Raw genomic sequence first — 20,681 nt, 5'->3', positions numbered from 1 at the left:
CAAAATACAGAATTTGACATGTAACAATTAATCCAAATTGAAATAATAAATTCTGATTTGGCACAGAAGACCACTTTGTTTAAAGATCTGAACGATATCTTCAGATGTCTAACTGATATGTTTAATTTTTTTTTTTGTATTTAACCTGTTTGCTGCATGTAGCACATTTACACATATCAAACACAAAAGAAATATTTTAATTATCACTTCACATATGACATTATTACATACATAATGCTCAAATAGTTCTTACTAAAAAATAAAAATCGGTGCAACCTAAATAAAATAATCTCAGCATTTTAAATCCGATAATTATGCAGCAAACTTGTTAAATGTTAAGAGTGCGTACTTGGAAACATTTTTTGATCCATCAAATACTTGATAAATTACATCCTGATATCGTAAAAATCCTATTCTCTTTAAATTTCAACAAATATGAAAACATTTATTGACTCGTTTTGTTAAGTCAAATCATTTACAAATAATGCTATACACATTTGTTGTATTTCAAAAACTTTTGATGGAACAAGTTTCATAGCATTTATTACAGAGATAGGTCTCGAGCGTTGGAAATATACAAGAAAATTTTGATTTGATTTTGGGATTGAAAGACGTTTTCATAATAAAGCCAATTTTCTCAATGTTAAAACATCAGTAGAAAAAAAACTGAATTTTGAATCATAAAAATTTGTATTTATAAACGATTTAACATTTCGACAGATAATAGTTAACATTTTATAAGATTTAAATAAATTTTAAAAAACTGATCATCTTTAAAAAACAAATTCTTATTCAAACAATATATCTCTTAGACAAAAATCTTTGATAACAACAACAGAAAGACAATATGCTATGTTTCAAATTCTGTTATTGTAATGAAATAGACTAGGTATATACTGTGCCACAGAAAGACATGTCCCAGATAAATGCAAGATGTAATCGCATTACAGTTCTGCTTAGCACATTCTTCATGAAGTTGTCTCTAGTTCAGATGCTGGAGTTTCTGGTTCTTCATCATTGTAGATATTCTCCGCCTAAAAAAATACTTTTTTAAATTAATTACTAAATAAATTTCATAAAAAAATACAACACAGTCTTGATTATCTGATCTTTAATTATCCACAGATTTAATATAATTCAAATTGTTTGTCTTCATCTTTTTTTTTATGCCACTAAGTTATTAAACCTAAGAATAAATTAGAATTTAGTTTCTTCAAAATTGTATTTAATCTTTTTTATAAGATAATTCTGGTTTAACTTCAAAATTTAATAATAGCAGTTAATGCATAAAACTGAAAATGAATAAAATGATGAAATGATGATTTTTCTACATTTTTTTATTTCATTACTGAGCATATTAAACAAATATTTCCAAATACAGCTTGTATCAGGTAACATTCTATTTTATCCATTTAGATCAGATAATCAAGACTAAAGTAAATCGCTCATAAAACTTAAATTTTCACATAATTAATAAACTAACTACAATCAAATAATATTCCATATTATGTAAAAAAAAACAAGGATTAATATGAAGGGAATTTGAAGAATCCTTGAACAATAAACACATTTCACTGAACTTTACATCATTTCAGTACATTATTAATTTGGTCTTTTCTGATAATAAAATTTTATTAAGTTCCAAGACTTTGTTCGTTATCCAATTATCAATTTACCATAGGTTTTTATGGGAATTTGATTAATTTGTTCCGGAGACTCCAAAAAATATAAAATATATACTTTTTTTCATTTTTTGGAGTACTTTTATTTTTTTGGATATTTTATTTATATATTTTTTATTTATTACGTTTATTTATATGTAATAGTAAAAATACATATGTATGCAGTCTTGCATTACAGTCCGTTTCAAAATTATAAACACACCCAACTTTTTTCAATAACAAAAACATTAACAATAGTAATGTACTTATTATATTAGTATGTTGTTTACAACAGGGGCCTTCAACCTTTTACACTTTCGGGAACCCTTTGAGCTCAGGGTTTTCTTGAAGGAACCTCGTGTTTAAGTAGCAGATAAAATAGTTTATCAAAGCTTTTTTCTACTCAAATTTGCAAAATTATTCTTGTATCTTTATTTAATATTAATACAACATCTTAATAAAACAATGAATAGTGAGGTAGCGAATCGGGTTTTATTTTATTTATTTTCTAGAATACATTTTATGAATAATTAACAAAAGGAACAATATTTTATATTATAACAAATTAATAAAAAGAAAATTCTTTTAATGACTCGACTGCACTTATTTTTTTATCGCAAAGCATTTTTACATCGGGAATAATTGTTGAAATCTGCAACCTAACGTCATCTTCGGCATCCAATCTGTTTCTGTATTTTGTTTTTGTGGCAGCATACAAAGAGAAAGATTTTTTACATATATAGGTCAATACAAACGACATTAAATGTTTCGCAGCTCTTTTGGCAATTTCAGGATATTCGTTCCTAATGTCGATCCAAAAATGCATAATATCAATTTGATTAAATTTTAGTTTCAATCAACTGTCGGTCGACATACCAATTTGTCGTTCTCTTTCTTTTATTGGGAGTTCGGAGGTATCGCAGTCTTGAAAAGGATTTTGAATTCAAGATAATTTTTCTTTTTGAACAGGAAAGCATTCGCGAAATGTTTTTTGCAGATCTTATAAATGTTGGACCAAATTATGTTTTACATTTTTATCAAGATTGGCGTTACCGTCTACTAAAATATTGTGCAAATTAGGAAAGCATTCAATATTTCCTTTCAAAATGCAAACTGCCCAAAATTTCAATTTTAAAAGAGTAGCATCAATTTTACTTTGTACCCTGAAAATATTGATATTTGTTCCTCGGAGCGATGCGTTGAGCTCATTTAAATAGGTAAAAATATCTGCTAGATATACCATTTTCTGAATCCAAACTGCATCATTTAGTTTTTGAGATAATTGAGGCACGTGTTCAGATAAGAAAATTCTTATTTCATCTTTTAATTCGCAAAACCTTGCTAACACTTTTCCATGAGATAACCAACGGATGTCTGCACGCAACAGTAGTGTTTTATATAAACTTCCCATATTTTCACACAACAAATTGAAAACTATTCAATTTAACGGCCTTGATTTGATAAAATTTATCACTTTAACACAACCATTAAGTACGTCTTTTAGCTCTTCTGGCATTTTCGTCACTGCGAGAGCCCATCGACAAAGACAACAATGAGTACTTCTCGTGTGAGGATTTTTTTGTTTCACGCGTGCAACTACGCCGTTCAATTTACCAAGCATTGCCTTGGCTCCATCGGTACCTACTCGATGACATAAATCCCGAGATATATCTTGCTTTTTTAAATTTAAATTTATCAAATTAAAAATTTCTTACACAGTTGTTCTGGTTGGCAAACTTTTGCAAATTAGCATATCTTCTCGAGTAGCCATTCCATGGATTTATCTCGCAATAACGAGCGAGATCGCTAATCCAGCTATATCTGTAGTTACGTCAAGTTGAATAGTAAATCCGTGTTCGGAAGCTCGCAAATGTCTTACGAGCTCATTTTCACAAAAATAGACATATCTTTAACACGCCTTTAAACTGTAGTATCCGAAAGGGGGATACAGTCAACTAATTTAGCATGTTCTTTCCCAATCGTGGTAGTAACTACATCTTTTACGCATGGCTTAATTAATTTTTCTGCGATGGTATAAGCTTCACCCTGTTGAGTAATACGATAACTAACACGATACGATACTTCCAAAGCATTATCACAATTGTTTTTAACAAAGTTCATAAAGGTCTTTTTTGTCTTTTTTCTATTCTTCGACTCATTACATTTTCTTTTAAAATACTCAACAATTTTATTTTGTAAAGTTAGATTATTTGTTTCAAATGTCTTTTCAATTTTGCGGGATTTAAACCGCTATTGTGACTCACACGTTCGGATTCAACGTGTAACCTTTTTGGTTCATTTTTATCACCAATCCGTGTATAACCAAATTTTAAGTATTCTTCATTATACTTCCGCTTTTTACAAATGGGTAACTCCGAATTACCAGACAACTTTTTGGTACTAACATCTGGTTCATTGTCAACAGTAGTAGCGAAACTAGTTCTCGCATCCGTGGAATGAAGCTTACCAGTTTTCAACCACATATCCATTATTGCTACGGTAGTCTAATTAAATTGTAAATAAATAATGAGTTATCAATTATGATATAAAAACAAAATAAATACTCGCTTGTATGCTTGTATGTGATTGTATTTAACAGACAGAATGAGATTAACAGAACTAATATGCGACATTGTGCGTCTCGATTGGTGTATTTGAAGCACGTGACTTTTACCAAATTTCAAGATTTTATTTTATCCATAAAATATTTATTTACTGCCACTTTATATCCAATTTATATTAATATTGTAATTTTTATCTAATTATATTAATCTAATATTTTAATAAGACAGTCCACTACCCCGTTCCTACATGAAAAATTCCTTGTATAGATGATTTCCATTTTACGTGTGTTTTGGCCGAGCAAATAGTGATCACTCGCGGAACCCGTCAACGTTCCAGGGAACCCTAGGGTTCCGCAGAACCCAGGTTGAAGATCCCTGGTTTACAACATCATTTTATACATTTTCTGAAATTTTTAGAACTATCTGACAATTACAAAAAAATTATCAAAGATTTTCAATTTTTGATTGATTCAAAAGTATAAACACAGGTGCATAAAATTAGCATGATAAGTTTTTAATTAATTATTGGTTTAATTAGTTGTCACCAGAGGATAGTATCATTTATTATTACAAATGTGGGGCCAATTTTAAATGGTTTTTTATGATTTAAAACAATGCCTCGTGGAAAAACACTGAGTTGAAAATACGTGAAATTTACCAACTAAAAGGAGCAGGACAATCTCCAAGACAAATTTCAGCAACTGTAAATTGATCTGTGTGTGCTGTGAGAAATGTATTAACTCTGGATGAAAATTATGACAGAAATAAGCGATGTGAAATGCCTAAACTCCTTACACCTAGAAATGAAAGGTTTTTCGACTACTGACAGCCAACAAGTTGACTGTCAGAGAATCAGCATCAATATTGCCAATTGCAGTTTCATCAGAAACTGTATGGCGATGTATGCATAATCATAAAAATGCCAAATTTACAAAAATGGCTGCCAAACTGAAATTAACACAATTGCACAAAATAGCTAGATTAAAGTGGACCATAGACAAGATGACACAGAAAGAGAAGTGGACCAAAATAGTCTTTTCAGATTAAAAAAATGGAATTTGTATGGACCTGACAGTTACTGCCACTACTGGCATGATTTGAGGAAGAATGAAGAAGTCAGAATGAGCAGACAACAAGGTGGGAATCTCTGTGATGGTGTGAGTAGGATTTGGAAGGAGGAGTAAACAAACATTGTATATATAGAAAGTAGAATGAATTCAGAAAAATATCAAGAATTGTTGTATCAAAATTTAATAACTTTTGGATCACTTATTGGGTGAAAAAACTGGCAATTCCAACAGGATAATGCTGCCATTCATGCATCAAAGTCAACTAAACATTGGTTTACTGAAAAAAAATTAATGTAATTGATTGGCCATCATGGAGCCCTGATATGAATCCAATAGAGAATGTTTGGGGCATTATAAGTCATCTTGTTTATGGCCAAAACAGACAATACAACATTGTAAATGAACTGAAATTAGCTATCATGGATTATTGTGGAAATATTAAACAACTTCTTCAAAAACTAGTAAAATGTATGTCTGATATAGTATTTGAATTAATTAAATCAAATGGTAGACCTACAAAATATTGAGACATCACAATTAATTTTTTTAAGCATCTGTGTTTATACTTTTGAAACAATCAAAAATTGAAAATCTTTGATAATTCTTTTTGTAATTGTCAGATAGCTCTAAAAATTTCAGAAAATGTTTAAGTTGATGTTGTAAACAACATACTAATATAATAAATACTGAAATTGTTATTAATTGTTAATGTTTTTGTTACTGAAAAAAGTTGGGTGTGTTTATAATTTTGAAATGGACTGTATTATTAGTCATGTTTTTTTCCGTTTGTGGGGTTAAAGAATCTGTACAATGTTGATTGCTTTTCTCTCTTCAAGATTTTTCAGAAGTAATTAATAGCATTGTAATTGTAGATATCCCTAACCCTATTAACTTCAACCTGGTTTGGATGCCATTCTAAGACTGTCATTCTGACATCATTCCACTTCTTCAAAAAAAATATTTAATAGCAGATATCAACATTAATTCTCTTTTTCAGAAGAAAACATATCTTGCCAAGTTTCTTGGTGTTCTTCTGTCATCAGATCAGTTTCAGGTTTCATTATGAGCTCTTCAATGTTCTTTATTTCTCAGATATGATTTTTGTTACTCCTTAAGCTGCTTGAGTCTTCTTGATAACACAGTATCTTTCTTAGATAAGATTGAACTCTGGCTTACTGTAGACCTGTTCAAGCCTTGCTGCCCAGCAACAACAGACATCTGCCCACTCTCTACGTGTGATATTACTCTCTCACCTTTCGAAAATAAAAACCAATGCAAAACTTAACGAGTGCTAGCCCGACAGTCTCACAAATACTATAAAAGAATTGTTTCTGTCAGAAAAATAAAAGTCTGGAATTACAAGGGAGAGTTTCAAAGTTCAGAGGAATACTATCAGATCAGTATATACAGGGTTGAGCGTCAATGTTGACGTCTTCCGCGCTCCAAAAAGTTTTGAACTGTTGTCTGAAGATGAGGGAAGACCAATCAGTATTCATTATTTTATGTCACTTCTTCTTGTGTTTGTTCTGTGAGATGTTTGTTATCCAAACAAAAATATTTCGCGAAAGTGTTCATTATCCGATTTGTTCGTTAACTGATCACTCACTGTATTAAGAAAAAACATTATAGATGCATCTTATTGAATTTTGATGATCTCACTTCAATAGCTCAAAACCAAATATAATCAACCTGTTTTAAATTTATAAGTAGAATAACAAGACTATGAAACAATAAAACAAATTACTCCTTTCCAAGTAACTAAATCAACAACAGGTGTACTAGTCAGGAAATGCTCTCTAACAAATTAAATATGTTTTGTTTAATTAATTTAGATATTATTTGTAAGTAAATATTTCAACAAAATATTGAAAAAAAATTCCAGAAATATTGTAATTTGAAACTAGAATGAAATCATAGATGGCTGAAGTCTTAGCACGCTGACAAGCAGTGTTAAAATTCATTCTTATCAAATTATATAACAAGACACTAAAATCTGTTTTGTTAATTATTGCATCTACATATTACTGGCTATTACACTTAATATTGTGTGTGTGTCCAGGAAGTTCTATCCTCAAACTGCAAAAGTTTCATTCATATTTGTGTTTTCCATCATGCACACAGACACTGTTAGGTGTGTGCATCAAGAACCTGTACGTCTTTATAGAATGATATTGCCGTTTTCTGTAGTAATTAACCGTCTTACTTCAAAATGACTTTTAACCCTAAATTATATCTTTCAACTAAAAAAATAAATAAATAAATAAATAAAATACTTGGAAGAAGAAAAGTCTAAATTTGGACTGTAAGGTAGATGAGGCAGGACAATCCACTGAAATTCTGTGAAGATTACAGGTATGAAGACTTGGTGAACTGTACCTTGCATTATTGTAGTCAAACCTGTTTTGGTTACTTTTTGTCACTTCATTGTTATGTACATACTCTTTTCTAATGTTTTTTTTCAATTTCTTTTAAACTGTTTAGAACTCATCACTCACAGATATCATTTGTAAAAATCACTAGGCCACTAATATCTAGTTAAAAACTTTGCAACTACAAACATAAACATATAACATTCAAAAGCTAGAATGCACAAAACATTAAATATTACTTTATAATAGTGAATGCACTTTAAAGCAAACACTGATAAAGTTAATTTTTCTGTTGCAGTGGCAAAACACCATTGTCACAATGTTAATTTACATTTATTTACAATCACCAAGATAAAGCAAACAAATTTTACCAGAATTCATCAAACTGAATTGTAAATTAACTCCACAACCCTCAAGAAATAACCCCACTTCCACAGATATATGACAACAGGGTGACAAAACCTTAAAAAATTTTTGTATGCTTAGCAAGCATACAATTGGGGACTATTATCTATTTATTTTTTGTAAATATTGGTAAAATATATATACATAAATATGGTTAAGACTTGTGAGGTATGAGTTATGAGGAAAAGGAAATGTTTTGGAATAACATACCGTACCACCATTAATACATTTTAACAGAATGGTTAACATCACGTCAAATAAAAGCTGCCTTCAAAAACAAATTCTTTGGAAAAACTTACACTTTTTTTGATTTTAATTCATATTATATTTAATTTATAATGTGATATATTTTTATTTTTATGTAATTGTTGTCTTTGTTTTCACAAAAATACATTTGTTAATTTTGAGTATATCTATCAACATTCTTCTAGACTTTTCTATTTACTTGTAAAAATAAATACCATATTTTACTGACTATAAGACACACTTTTTTCTTCGAAAAATTGCCTCCAAAATTCAGGTGCATCTTATACTCAAAATTAATATAAAAATGTCCAGAGTTTGATTTAAAATTCCCGTCAGTCTTAAAAATGGCCATATATTTGATGCCGCAGGAAACCTCTCTCTATCTGGCAACAGTGAATCCAACTGGCAGCAGCAGTGCACCGATGTGACAAACATGAGTGCATTCTTTTATTCGTCTGCGTAACTCCACGCAAACGACATCCATTTAAAAATTTCTGCGCAACGCGTTCCTAAATTCCAGTCGGAGTGTGTGCCGTCGAATGGCAAAAATGGCCACTTGTAGCAGTAGTTTGTGGTGGAAAGCAACATGGCATCCTCCATGACTAAGATAGTTTTGTGTCATAGTATTACTGTATGTGGTTTTATGAATGAAAATTTAGAAATTGTGAAAGCACAAGTTAGTGCATGCACATGCAGTGATGTACAGTAAGTGTCTTTTCGAATTTTTTTTGGATGATAGCCAGCATTTAATTTTTTTCGTGGCTATTTTGAATGCTCTTCCAACAAATAATCCATTTTATGGTTAAATTTTACAATTGGGACTCTTCTTTTGCCTTTATAAGCTCATATTTTAGAATTACAATATTTTTGTTAGTAGCTAACAAAAATAACGGTAAAAATGTTATTTTTTTAAAAAATTGCTTAAAAATTAAGGTGTGTCTTATAGTCCGTAGCATCTTGTAGTCCGTAAAATACGATAAATACAGTATGTTATCTGTATAAACATTTGTTAATTACAAAATCATTCTTTTAACTCGTAAATTTAAATACTTTTTTAAGAAATGAGTTAATTGTTTCTTAAATATTATTTAAATTTACCTGGTGATAAATCAATAGAAAAGAATGATAATTTTGTAAAAAAAACAAACAAACAAATTTGTATTTTGTCCATTGTTTATCGCTTATTTTGTCACCTAGTTAGTGGTAGCCCCACTTCCAGTTATGGTTGCTTTTTACAGTTTTTGACATGAATAGGAATTAGTACTGTAATGTTCTATTTGGATTTTTTCCTCATAATAAACAAAGATTAGCTCAACCTCTGACTGTAAAGGAATTCAAATAATTTTAGTGACCATTTTACTGTACTCAGAAAATATGGGTTAATGTTTAAGAACAACCACCCCTTTAAATGGATGCAATCCCATGCAAACATGTGCTACTTTGCATATCAAGGAATGCATATGAGAATGCAAGATTTGGCTGCTTTTTGCCAAATTTGGCTCATTTTTACTCTTTTGGCACAAAAAATATATAAAAAATATATTTAAAAAAAATAATCTTTAACAGAAAAAACTACTACAAATTTCTTTTAACTTTGTTTCTTTATTTTATTTAATCATATAATCATTCTGATATATTACTGCACACTTAAATGGCAAATTTTGTCTCCTCATTTTGTTTGATTTGAAAAATCATTTAGAATTTGTTTCTGTTAATAAATTTATTTTATTTACTTTATTTATTAAATTAATCCAAAATACTGTATTATATTTTAGAGATTTCGATCATTTGTTAAGCCTTAACTACCCAAATTATATGACCTTGGTTTGACCTTGAATATAATTCATATGAACTTTTGGCAAAACAAACTAACTACTATTTCCCTAGCTATTCGTATTAACACAAACTGACTGTACTTCCTGGGCATCCCTCAAATTACTTCTTTCATTAATTCTACTCAAATATTTAATTTTTAATATTTTCAACTCATATAAGCAAATCAAATACACTCAAATTGTGCAATGGTGAGCACTTACCATTTCCCAAACTTGCATGATATTATCTTCAGATACAGAACATATCACCCAAGGTTCATTTGGATTCCAAGAAAAATCAGATATCTTTGCAGTGTGACCACCATGAATAAACTAGTAAAACATAAAAGCACTATCAGTATTATGGTTTTAAAAATTTTAGTTTCAACAATCATTTGTTAACAGTTTATAAATTTAAAAAATATAAAAATAAAAATGATAAACATGCAAATTTAAAAGTTACCTATAAAAATTACTGAATATTAAAGCAGTTTCATCATTTAATACTAAATTTTATGAAATTTAGTATTAAATGATGAAACTATTAATACTAAATTTCATAAAATTTAGTATTAATAGATAAAATACTGATCTCAATTGATATTGTATCTTATGTCAATCTACAACAATATATAATAATCATATTGAACATGTCATATTGTTAGGAAGTTGCTAGATGTTGGCACACATACAAATAACACAGCTTAATGTTACTCTTGTTTGGGTAGCTATGCTTTGACTTTAGTCTGGCGTAACTCTAAGTGTTTTATAGTTTCAGTATTTTCCACTTATTGCCTAAAATGAAATGTTCTACTAACCTAAGAAAGTTTATCAAAAAAAGACAAAAAACTAGTATACATGGACTGTTTCATATAAAGTAATATTGTTCATGAAAAAATAGGTAAATATGCATAAATCTTATATTGTCAAAACAATATTCTCTTTTTTGCTGGCTTGGTGCCAAAAACAAATAACAAAATTGAAGAATTTTATTTTTTGTCAAAGTAAAGTAATAAATTATGACCTAAATTTTTGATGTTATTAAACATTTTTTTAAAGTAATTTTTACTTGTAATGATTACACACTATTGTGCCAAAAACTACATAAAAAAATAAATATACATGATTTTTTTTTGTATCTCTGAGATAAAAATTCAATTTTTGGTAAATTTTTAAAATAAAATACATAGAGTGACCTTAAGTGACTGCAGTTTGGATTGATGTTTTGAAGAGTAAAGTACAACTGATCACGTTGTAGTAAGAGTTAATTACCAAATATTATCTATCTATAGCTTTTCTTTCAAATAAATTAATTTGTGTATTCTTATTTAAGCGTTTCCAATAAAATCTATTCCTGTAATCATTGCATTCAATGCAACATGTAGCTGATTTCTGTGATGTAATACATTGGTTATTTGAGGTAGAATTGATGCTAACAAGTATCCAAATTGTCATTTAACAGAAAGGTGTAAAGAAACATAACTTAATACAGCATATACCATATTATATGCTTTTATATTTTACCTTCTGGTCTTTATAATTTTTCTTATGAAACAACAACATTGAACACTTGTTTATAGAAAGTTATCAATTTCCTTTTTACTATAATCACTAGATTAATTAAAATTAATCTGAAACTATAATTATTCCAAATATAAAACAATTTTATCACCACTATACTGTATTCAGAAATAAAAAAAGCAATAAAACTTAGGGATTTGAATGATTTTCACAAATTTTCTTGAAGTTTTCTAAAGCAGTCATTTTATCAGATATATTACAGATTTAACCACACCCACTGAATTGTAACTACATGGTAAGATAAAATCTAATATACCTAGACTACACCAATGTTTGTTTAAAATCTTACATAATGTACAAAATAACAGAATGGCAACTCCAAAAACTTAAAATTTTGAATTAATTGAAAGCTGCTGTTATTTTTATTTCTCAATCATTGTTTCCCCTTTTTACAATACTAGTATCTTCAAAATAAATCATTTAGTGGATTAAATAATTCAAATCTAAATAAAAAGTAACAATAAAAAAGAAAAACTGTAATTTGTAAAATTAAATTATAATCAGCTATACAATTCAGTTCCAAATAATTTTGCTTACCAAGAGTTCAGGAGGACCATCCTCAGCATCTTCAGCAGACTGTTCTTCTCCAATTTTACTTAAATCCCACACATGTAACCTCCTATCTGTACCACTTGAAGCAAGAATTGTTTCATTGTGAGGCGACCATTGTACTTGAAATATTTCATCTTTATGAGATTCAAATGAATGAAGTTTCAATTTTAAATTTCTGAGATCCCAAAGTGCAACTGTCTAATATATACAGAATATATGATTTTATAATTTAATCTTTATTTTTAATAATTATTTTATAAAAATTACTATCTTACTTTGTCCGCAGAACCAGTGGCTAAAATAAATTCACTGTATGGATTAAAAGAAAGGCAATTTACTTCAGCAACATGAGCATCTACTGTATGGCTTGGTTTATTTGTGTTGTTTGAACGTGTATCCCAACTAAAGAAAAGAAAAAATGATAATTTCAATTGCTTTTACATTAAAAACTTTTTACATAAACTAGTTGATAAATAATTTACTGATGAAAAATAATTAACAATGAAACAACATTACAATTAAGGCAAATTACATGGATATACTTTAAGATAACTGAGTTTCTGTAATCTTTCAGTTCTTTCTTGGATACAATGAATAACGGTGATTTCAATAAATTATTTACACAATAATTTTCTCATTAATAAAAAACAGTAATAATAAATTTAAAAACAACATATAGCGCACACTTCTTTTCTCTATAATTTCCCTTCAATATTATAATTAAATACATCAATTCAAATAAAAATATAAAGCTAAAAAAACCATTAGCTAAAATTATATAAAATGTACAAAAATAGACTTATAACATTTCAGAATTTACAAAGTAACATAAACACACATCTAAATATTATTATTTACTAAACATACATCATTAATTTTTGATCATCAGCTACAGAACCAAACAGACTTTCATGAAGTAGATGCCAGGCAACATCCTAAAAATCAAAAAATTAGAAATATATCATTTAAAATCATAAATATGTAATCAGAAAATTATTTTATTTGTATACATTTTTAATTTTTTGAGACAGTATATTTTTATATATACCATGGAAATTAATATTTGAAACAAAAAATTTATTAAATTGATATAGTTCAAAGTATTTTTGAAAGGTTTTTTCATGACACTCAAAAAAAATATTTTAAAAATTTACACAGCTATAGTAAAATGAGATGATAGTGTTAACAGTAAAAATGATGCATTTGCTAATAATTAAAAATTGCATTATATTTAATTAAAAAAGAAAAAATTATTATTTACCTCAACTACAGCTGTATGACCAGTAAAAATTGTTTTAGCATCAACGATTTTGTTTTCTCGAGGAAGAGCATTTATATCCCAAAGACAAATTGTCTAATTTATAAAAAAAATAGTTTTATAAAATTTACAATTACAACAGCTTTAATAATCAAAGTTCAATACATCTTTAAAGAAAGAATTACCTAAATTCTCATACCCCTTAAATAAAAACTATTATTTTCATAATACAGTGCAAGAGTATATTTTTAAAAATTCAAGAAACGCAGGCCGCAAAAACATTAAGAATCACTGTTATAGGTGCTCATTTAAATATAGATAAGGAATTTTTTGTATATCAATAAATTTTTGTTTTATTTTTCAAATTTCCTATAAAAATAGTTATTATTAAACTTTAAAAAAAAAAAAATCACTAAAATATTCAATTTTTAATGAGAAATTATCAGTGGAATTATGTAACTATGCAAATTTTTCTTCACAAATGTAGCTGCACCAAATAACATTTCTCATATATATAAACATTCATATTTTAATACACATTATAAGTACAGTAAGACCTTGTTTAGTGCTTAGGATGCGTTCCTAGATGACAAAGCACTAAATAAAATGACCTCATTTAATGCTAGTTTCAACACAGTAAATAGGAAAAGGGAAACATTAACCAAAAATGAACAAATTTTAAGTTATTTTTATATTAATTTGCATAATAATATGTTACATAACACAAACATATGCACACAAAAATATAAAGTTCATTTTGTGATGAAGGTCCTGGCACTTCTGAAATTCTTGATTTTTTGCAATGAACTTGTCTAGAATCATTTGTCACTTTCTTTATCTTTCATTAAGCAAATGTCAGTAGCAGGAGATCACATCCAAAATGCCTTGTCTTGCTTTTACATTCCTTTCAAAATCTGGATCACTTGCTACAATTTGATCAACAATTTCAGTTATCATTGCTACAGATTTCCTTAGTAAAAGTTTTGTAAATTCTTTGGGTTCTTCGTTTTCAGAATCACTATTTTCCAGTTCTACATAAATTCCTTGTTCTTCCAATTCTTGAAGGTTGTTGTTGGTAAGGTTTTCAACCAGAAACCTGCAGTAACTCTGCAATATCTTGCACTTCTACATCTCCTAGTCCTGCTGTATCAATTAGGTTGACAATTTGGTCAACAATAGGCCCTTCTTGTTGTGCATGAACATAGTGTGGAAGAATGTATGACTGGATACCTCCAGCCATATATTCTTCCCCACACTGCTCATGCATTTATCTGTTGAAGTCAATATTTGCATTTACCAAGTGAAGTCAATATTGCCTATGGCATCCACGATATCATATTTTTTCCAAAATTGCAAACAAACATAGATTTAGGAGTACAGCTTTATGATGAATTGTCACCTTTAGCTGATTGGTTCATGTTCAAGAATAATCGTATTATATATGAATCAATGAAATGCTACAATAATTTGAATCAGTGTGAACTTTGAGTTATTTTTTTATGCTTCGAGCAGACAGGATTACATCAAATCAGCATTAATCAAGAAAGCAAAAAATAAGGTCTTACTGTTACAATAATGAACACAAATTAGTACAAATCAACCTTATATTGTAACAAAAAATAAAATGTTAAAAAAAATATGTTCTTTTTTGTAGTCTTTCCATGTTATTTCCTCCCCAAAAGAAATGATTATTAGATAAATAATATATCTATATAGTTATATAATTTAATTACTTTAAATAAAATACTACAATTAATGGAAAAATTTAATAATTCAAAACAAATTAATATTAAATATCTTTAAAATTAAACAGATTGTATTTAAATTAATGGCATTTGAGTAGTCAGTTATATTCTACAAAATAAACGGCAAAGTCATTTTTGGGACGAGACTATGTCTCGGAGAGCGCAAGCAATGCATGAGTGTGCAAATCTCACACTCATGCCTGTTTGTAGAAACAGTCTCGGCATTTTGTATTTTCTTTTGACCCAGTTCTCAGTCCTGACTACCTACAAGTCTGGTTTATTTTACGTGCACATGATTTGGGCACCACTGTGCCAAATTGTAACTTCTGACACGTACTCCTTCATACCGCTAAGGTGTGCAGCCATTGACAGTAATGCAATTTTAAAGATGAGACAGTCTCATCAAAAATTGAACATTAAACCCATTGCATAAAATGCTTTATTTTTTCTAGATTTCAAATTTTTCTAGTGACACATAAACATCTCTTTTCAATTGGACTATTTTATTTTTATTTAAGGTAATTTTACTGAAAACATTTTATGTCAATAAGTGATGCCAATATATTTTCTAATATACATAGAAGCTTCAAAAAATCATTAACAGAAGTAAACTTACATGATCATCAGATGCACTTAATAAATTTCCATTAAGGTTAGGATTCCATGACAATCCATATCTGTTTTAAAAATTTTATTATATTAAAAATATTATAATTTTAATAATTTAATCTATTCATAAATTTATTTTTAATAGGTATTTAATAATTATTTATTGAATTATCAACTAGTAAGTAATACTTTATTATTTATCAAGACTAACAGTCAGAACAATCTCATCATGTGTTTCTAGTGCATAAATTTATTTTATATACAGTGGTGCCTCGTATAACTTACTTAATCCGTTCCAGGTGCACGTCCATTAAGTGAAAAGTCCGTTATGCAAAACGCATTTTTCCATAGAAATACATGTTAAAACATATAATTCATTCTGCAGCATAAAATAACTGTACTGCACCACTAAAAAAAAAAATGAAAATGGAACAGGCACCAATTATGCCAGGTAGTCAGATGTTGTGAGGAGGAGGTGGAGGAACACCTATTTCACACATTCATACAGATACAGACTTTTACACATTGCAGCAGGTCTCTTTTTATTGTTTTTTAATCAGAGTCAGATTCAGGAGAGTCTACCGGAGCTTGCAGGGTCATCTCCTCTTGTTCCATCCTTTGGTTTTTGGCAGCTGGCTTCTTGAAAAAATGTCCAAGGTGGTATGTTTCTCTCTCTTCTTCAACACTTGTCGGAAATGATGGGCAAGGGTGCCATTGTAGAGATCATTGATCGTGTTGGCCTCAGCTCTGTTTGGATAATAAGTGTTGGTAAACTCCTGAACCTCTCCCCATTTGACAAGGAAGTTTTTTGTAACCATATGCAAATAATGTAGATACTCGTAACTACCACTAGAGGGCCAGAAGCAGTTTAAAAAGGGGATAAAAATGAAAAGGGTGAAGAATTTCTGTGTGTTTTTAATTGTAAAAGTGTCAGAAACCTACAAGAAAAGGCTGACACTTGATCTTTTTTAACCTTGTGAAGTTTTTTTTTACCAATTTTTACCTGTGTTTAAGAAGAGTTCTTCAAAGCAAAAATTTTTTAAGACTGCTACTTCTGTGGTAGTGTATAAAGGATAAAGATGGACTCAAAAGTTATTTTGACTTTTTGTAAATAGTCTAAACTTCAAATTATAAGGAAGTTTTTGTCAACTTTCACTCCTTCTGATGATTTCTTGCTTTGTATCAATTGAAATCACCTTTCTGTTTTTTTCAGAAGCCATGATTTGCACAACACTCTGCACTGAGGTGATGTATGTAATAAACAAGGGATTAAGCCGAATCCCAATGGGAGCTCTATTTCAGATATACTAATAATATATTCTAATAATACTGTATTAATATATTACAAAAATAGTAGATTGTCATTGGCAATGGCAAAAGAGTGGAAACATCATTTGCACTTGTTCACAGAAAGTCCGTTGTTCGCCTCACATAACTGCCGAACGGAAAGTCCGTTGTTTGCAGCCAGTCCGTTACTCGAGTCACTTAACGGCCAAACAGAAAGTCCGTTATTTGAGGCGTACATTATACAAGGCACCACTGTATATATATTATTAGGCTCAAAGAACAAAAACACTCATTGAACAACGCGTTGTGGTCTCTTTAAATCAGTGTTTTTCAACCTTCTTGAATACGTGACCTCTTTACAAGTTAAAAAATTCTGGCAACCCCCAGGGCCATATTAAAACTATGTCAGTGATTTTAAAAACTACCTATTGAATTTTCTTTCTGTTGAGATTTAAATATCGATCAAAAAATCAATTGTACTGTAAAATAAACAGGCACAGACTTCTCACTGAAATTGTAGTTTTTTTATTGTAGGGCAGGACCTACCAAAAATATGTCTTATTTTACCAGCGACCCCCCGTGTGTGGCTTTGCAACCCCACTGGGGGGGGGTCATGACCCACAGGTTGAAAAACACTGCTTTAAGTCATCCACAATGTGATATTCGTGTTGTGGCACTTTTAAAAACAGCCAAACGCGTTGTGACTAACTCAAAAAGATCACAAAACGAAATTTGCGTCGTGGTTTTCATGATATTCGACCACTATGCGTTGTGGATGTTTTTTTCCCCCTGCTCAATGAGCCTAACATATATAAAAAACACACATATTTGTAATCTGTATTTTATTGTGTAATGTACTACAATGTCAATATGCAGAACTTGAATACACAAATGATTTAATAAAAAGTATCAAACACCATTTTTTCCCCGCACGAAAAAATTNTTGGGGGAGTTGGAAATCGCAATAAAAATTATAATTTTTTAAAAATATTTAAAAATATAGGTTTAGTTTCTAGTCACCCTACTTTAAACCCTTCTCCTCCCGAGAAGTCTGAATGTCCGGGAAGTATGACACCAGCTGTTCTCAAGGTCATCCAGATGTGTAAACAATGATTCATTGGTGTTAAATTTCACAGGAAGACGAGACAAAGGAAACTAAATGATGAAGCTTTTTAACCAAAATTAATGCATTTCTTTCGTTTTTTCAGTTTTAAGTATTTTTTATGCTTAATTAAAATTTTTTTTTAAAAAGTGGACAAGAAGGGATTAAATAAAACAGTGCTTATATCACTGCCAACCTAAACTTAACTGCACATTCAATCAATTTTGCATTGCATTTGTGTTATGCAGTTCTGCACTGCTATCTCGTTTGTTGTGAAGCATTCAACTTTTGTATTTGACATCCTATTCCAGGATCACTTGATATTTTAAAATGCACTAAAACATAGTGAATACATGTGCTACAACTTTGAACTGACAGTGTCGCCTTAGTTGCCATTAGAGGGCCAAGATTACAACAGTCCTCTCCAATAGAAGAGTTCAAAGGAAATTTATCATACACCCAATATAGTAAGCATTTTCAAAAGTTTTACAGTGATTGGCCTATTCATTTTTGAAATAATTGGCCAAGGAGAGATTTTTGTTAGCACCCAATATTTATTTGAACATTCTAAACTCAAGTTTTATTTGTCAAATTCTAATTATTTTTTATGTATTAAGTTATGATTTTTGAAAGCCAAATAATTTTTTAAAAATGACTTAAACCGTAGATATAAAAATCACCTCAATCTTATTAAAACTATTAGAATTTTTATGTTAAATAGAGCTTAACCATATACAGGATGTTTACTTAAATATTTATCCGGGTACAAAAAAGATCTTTCCAATATTGCACAAATACATGCAGATGATAATTTAGTTTTATTGTTAAGTTTATAGTAAAATAAACTCATTTATTCAAGAAAGGGATGTGTAAATTGCATGGCAGTTCTCCAACAATAAATTTACCAATCATAACAAGATTGAAATTAAAAATGCAATCTTTACAATCATATAACAACATGCAATGCTGATCACCTTAAAAAGAGCTATCATGCATTCTGCCAATTGTTTAACATGTCTACTACAACAACTTAAATTCATGAACATTACTGTGAAGTGATTATACTTTCACAACTGCATAAGCAGAACACATTCATGCAATGCTGGAATGCTCTCTCTTCCACCTGGATAAAATTAATACCCTGTAAAATTATAAAATTGTACAATTATAAAATATAGAAATTGTTAGATTTAAACAAAACATGTTTAAATCTAAAATATATATCAATAAATCAGTTATTGATTTATAATCAATAACTGATTATAAATCAAACCAAATCATAACTTTTATAATCACTAAATTTAAACAAAGTTTCAGTTATATAGTTAAAACACCAAACTTGTTGATAAAATTACTTAAAGATAATTAATAAATAATCAATCATACACTAATTTTAAATACTATTTTCAGTAATAAAAATTACACTGATGGAAAAAAAAAACATTTACCCTTCTTTCTGATGTCCTCTTAATCTTAAATCTGGACTACATTCTCCATTAGGATCTATAACATTAAATATTTAAAAATTTTACACTAAAGAAACTTTTACAAAGAAAATTCTGGTTTTTAAAATTACATAAATTGAAGCCATACACAATTAATTTAAAAATTCGTAAAGTACATTTCAACTTATTAAAAAGAAAATTAAAATCAAACTAAAAATAAAATCTGATCTCTTGTCACAGAAAATCCAATTATTCCAGCAGTGCTGTTTCCATTAATGAAGTTCTCAAGTTATTGCAGTTTTTTTGTACCAAAATTTTCATTTGTCTTTTTTGGATCAAAATTTGAAATGTTGGGTGATTGCTTTTAACAATTTCACAGTACAATTCAATTTTACATTTAGTCAAATTTGTTTTTTTTTCAATTAACACATACAAAATTTAAATAATCATTTTTGGCAATCATTCCAAGACAAAGGGTTCAACAATGCTTTTTTGCAATATGTTTGAGATCCTGAGTAGCAATTTGATGGTTTTGTTTTCTTTATCTAGCCCAGTAGTTTTCATATATATATATATATAAATTGTCCAATTTCTTTATTACTTGTTTCTTGCATAAGGGCTAAAATATAAATTATTTAAAATACGTATAAGACATGTATCTCATTGACAAAGATCAAAGAGAGATTATAAAGCTGGGGTTTGTTCAGAGAATCTTATACCATCAGTGTCATGTCAGTTGACAGTGACTTTCAGAATGTTTTTTCCTTTCTTTTTTTATTAGTGAAAAATATAAGGTTTTTTTTTCTGTGCAATGTCTATGGAGTCCACAAAAAAATTAAAAAAGGGTCCATGGGTAAAAAAAGGTTGAGAACCACTGATCTAGCCTATAACATTTCAACAACAACTGTTCGTTAAAACTTACTGGGTGAGCACCTGTACATTTTCAATAACTTAGATTTAAAAAAAAAAAATC

The 20,681-nt window shown here is 29.1% G+C and overlaps 1 protein-coding gene across 1 annotated transcript; it reads right to left on the bottom strand.

Annotated features, from left to right (window-relative positions):
- Positions 1 to 55: 55 nt before the first annotated feature.
- LOC111612787 (histone-binding protein RBBP7) lies at positions 56 to 19,776 on the bottom strand (the record flags this gene model as incomplete). The annotated part of the gene is made up of 8 exons (XM_023354043.1): positions 56 to 1,034; positions 10,352 to 10,462; positions 12,248 to 12,460; positions 12,538 to 12,664; positions 13,130 to 13,197; positions 13,524 to 13,616; positions 15,882 to 15,942; positions 19,712 to 19,776. Coding segments are annotated over 8 exons (804 nt in total), but the record flags the coding sequence as incomplete, so codon positions are not given.
- Positions 19,777 to 20,681: the final 905 nt, after the last annotated feature.

Source organism: Centruroides sculpturatus, unplaced genomic scaffold (assembly GCF_000671375.1).
Source record: "Centruroides sculpturatus isolate CEXI.00-Female unplaced genomic scaffold, Cexi_2.0 scaffold1860, whole genome shotgun sequence".
NCBI classification, from domain to species: Eukaryota; Metazoa; Arthropoda; class Arachnida; order Scorpiones; family Buthidae; genus Centruroides; species Centruroides sculpturatus.
Note: the sequence above shows the minus strand (reverse complement) of the source record. Positions and strands in the feature narration are given on the sequence as shown.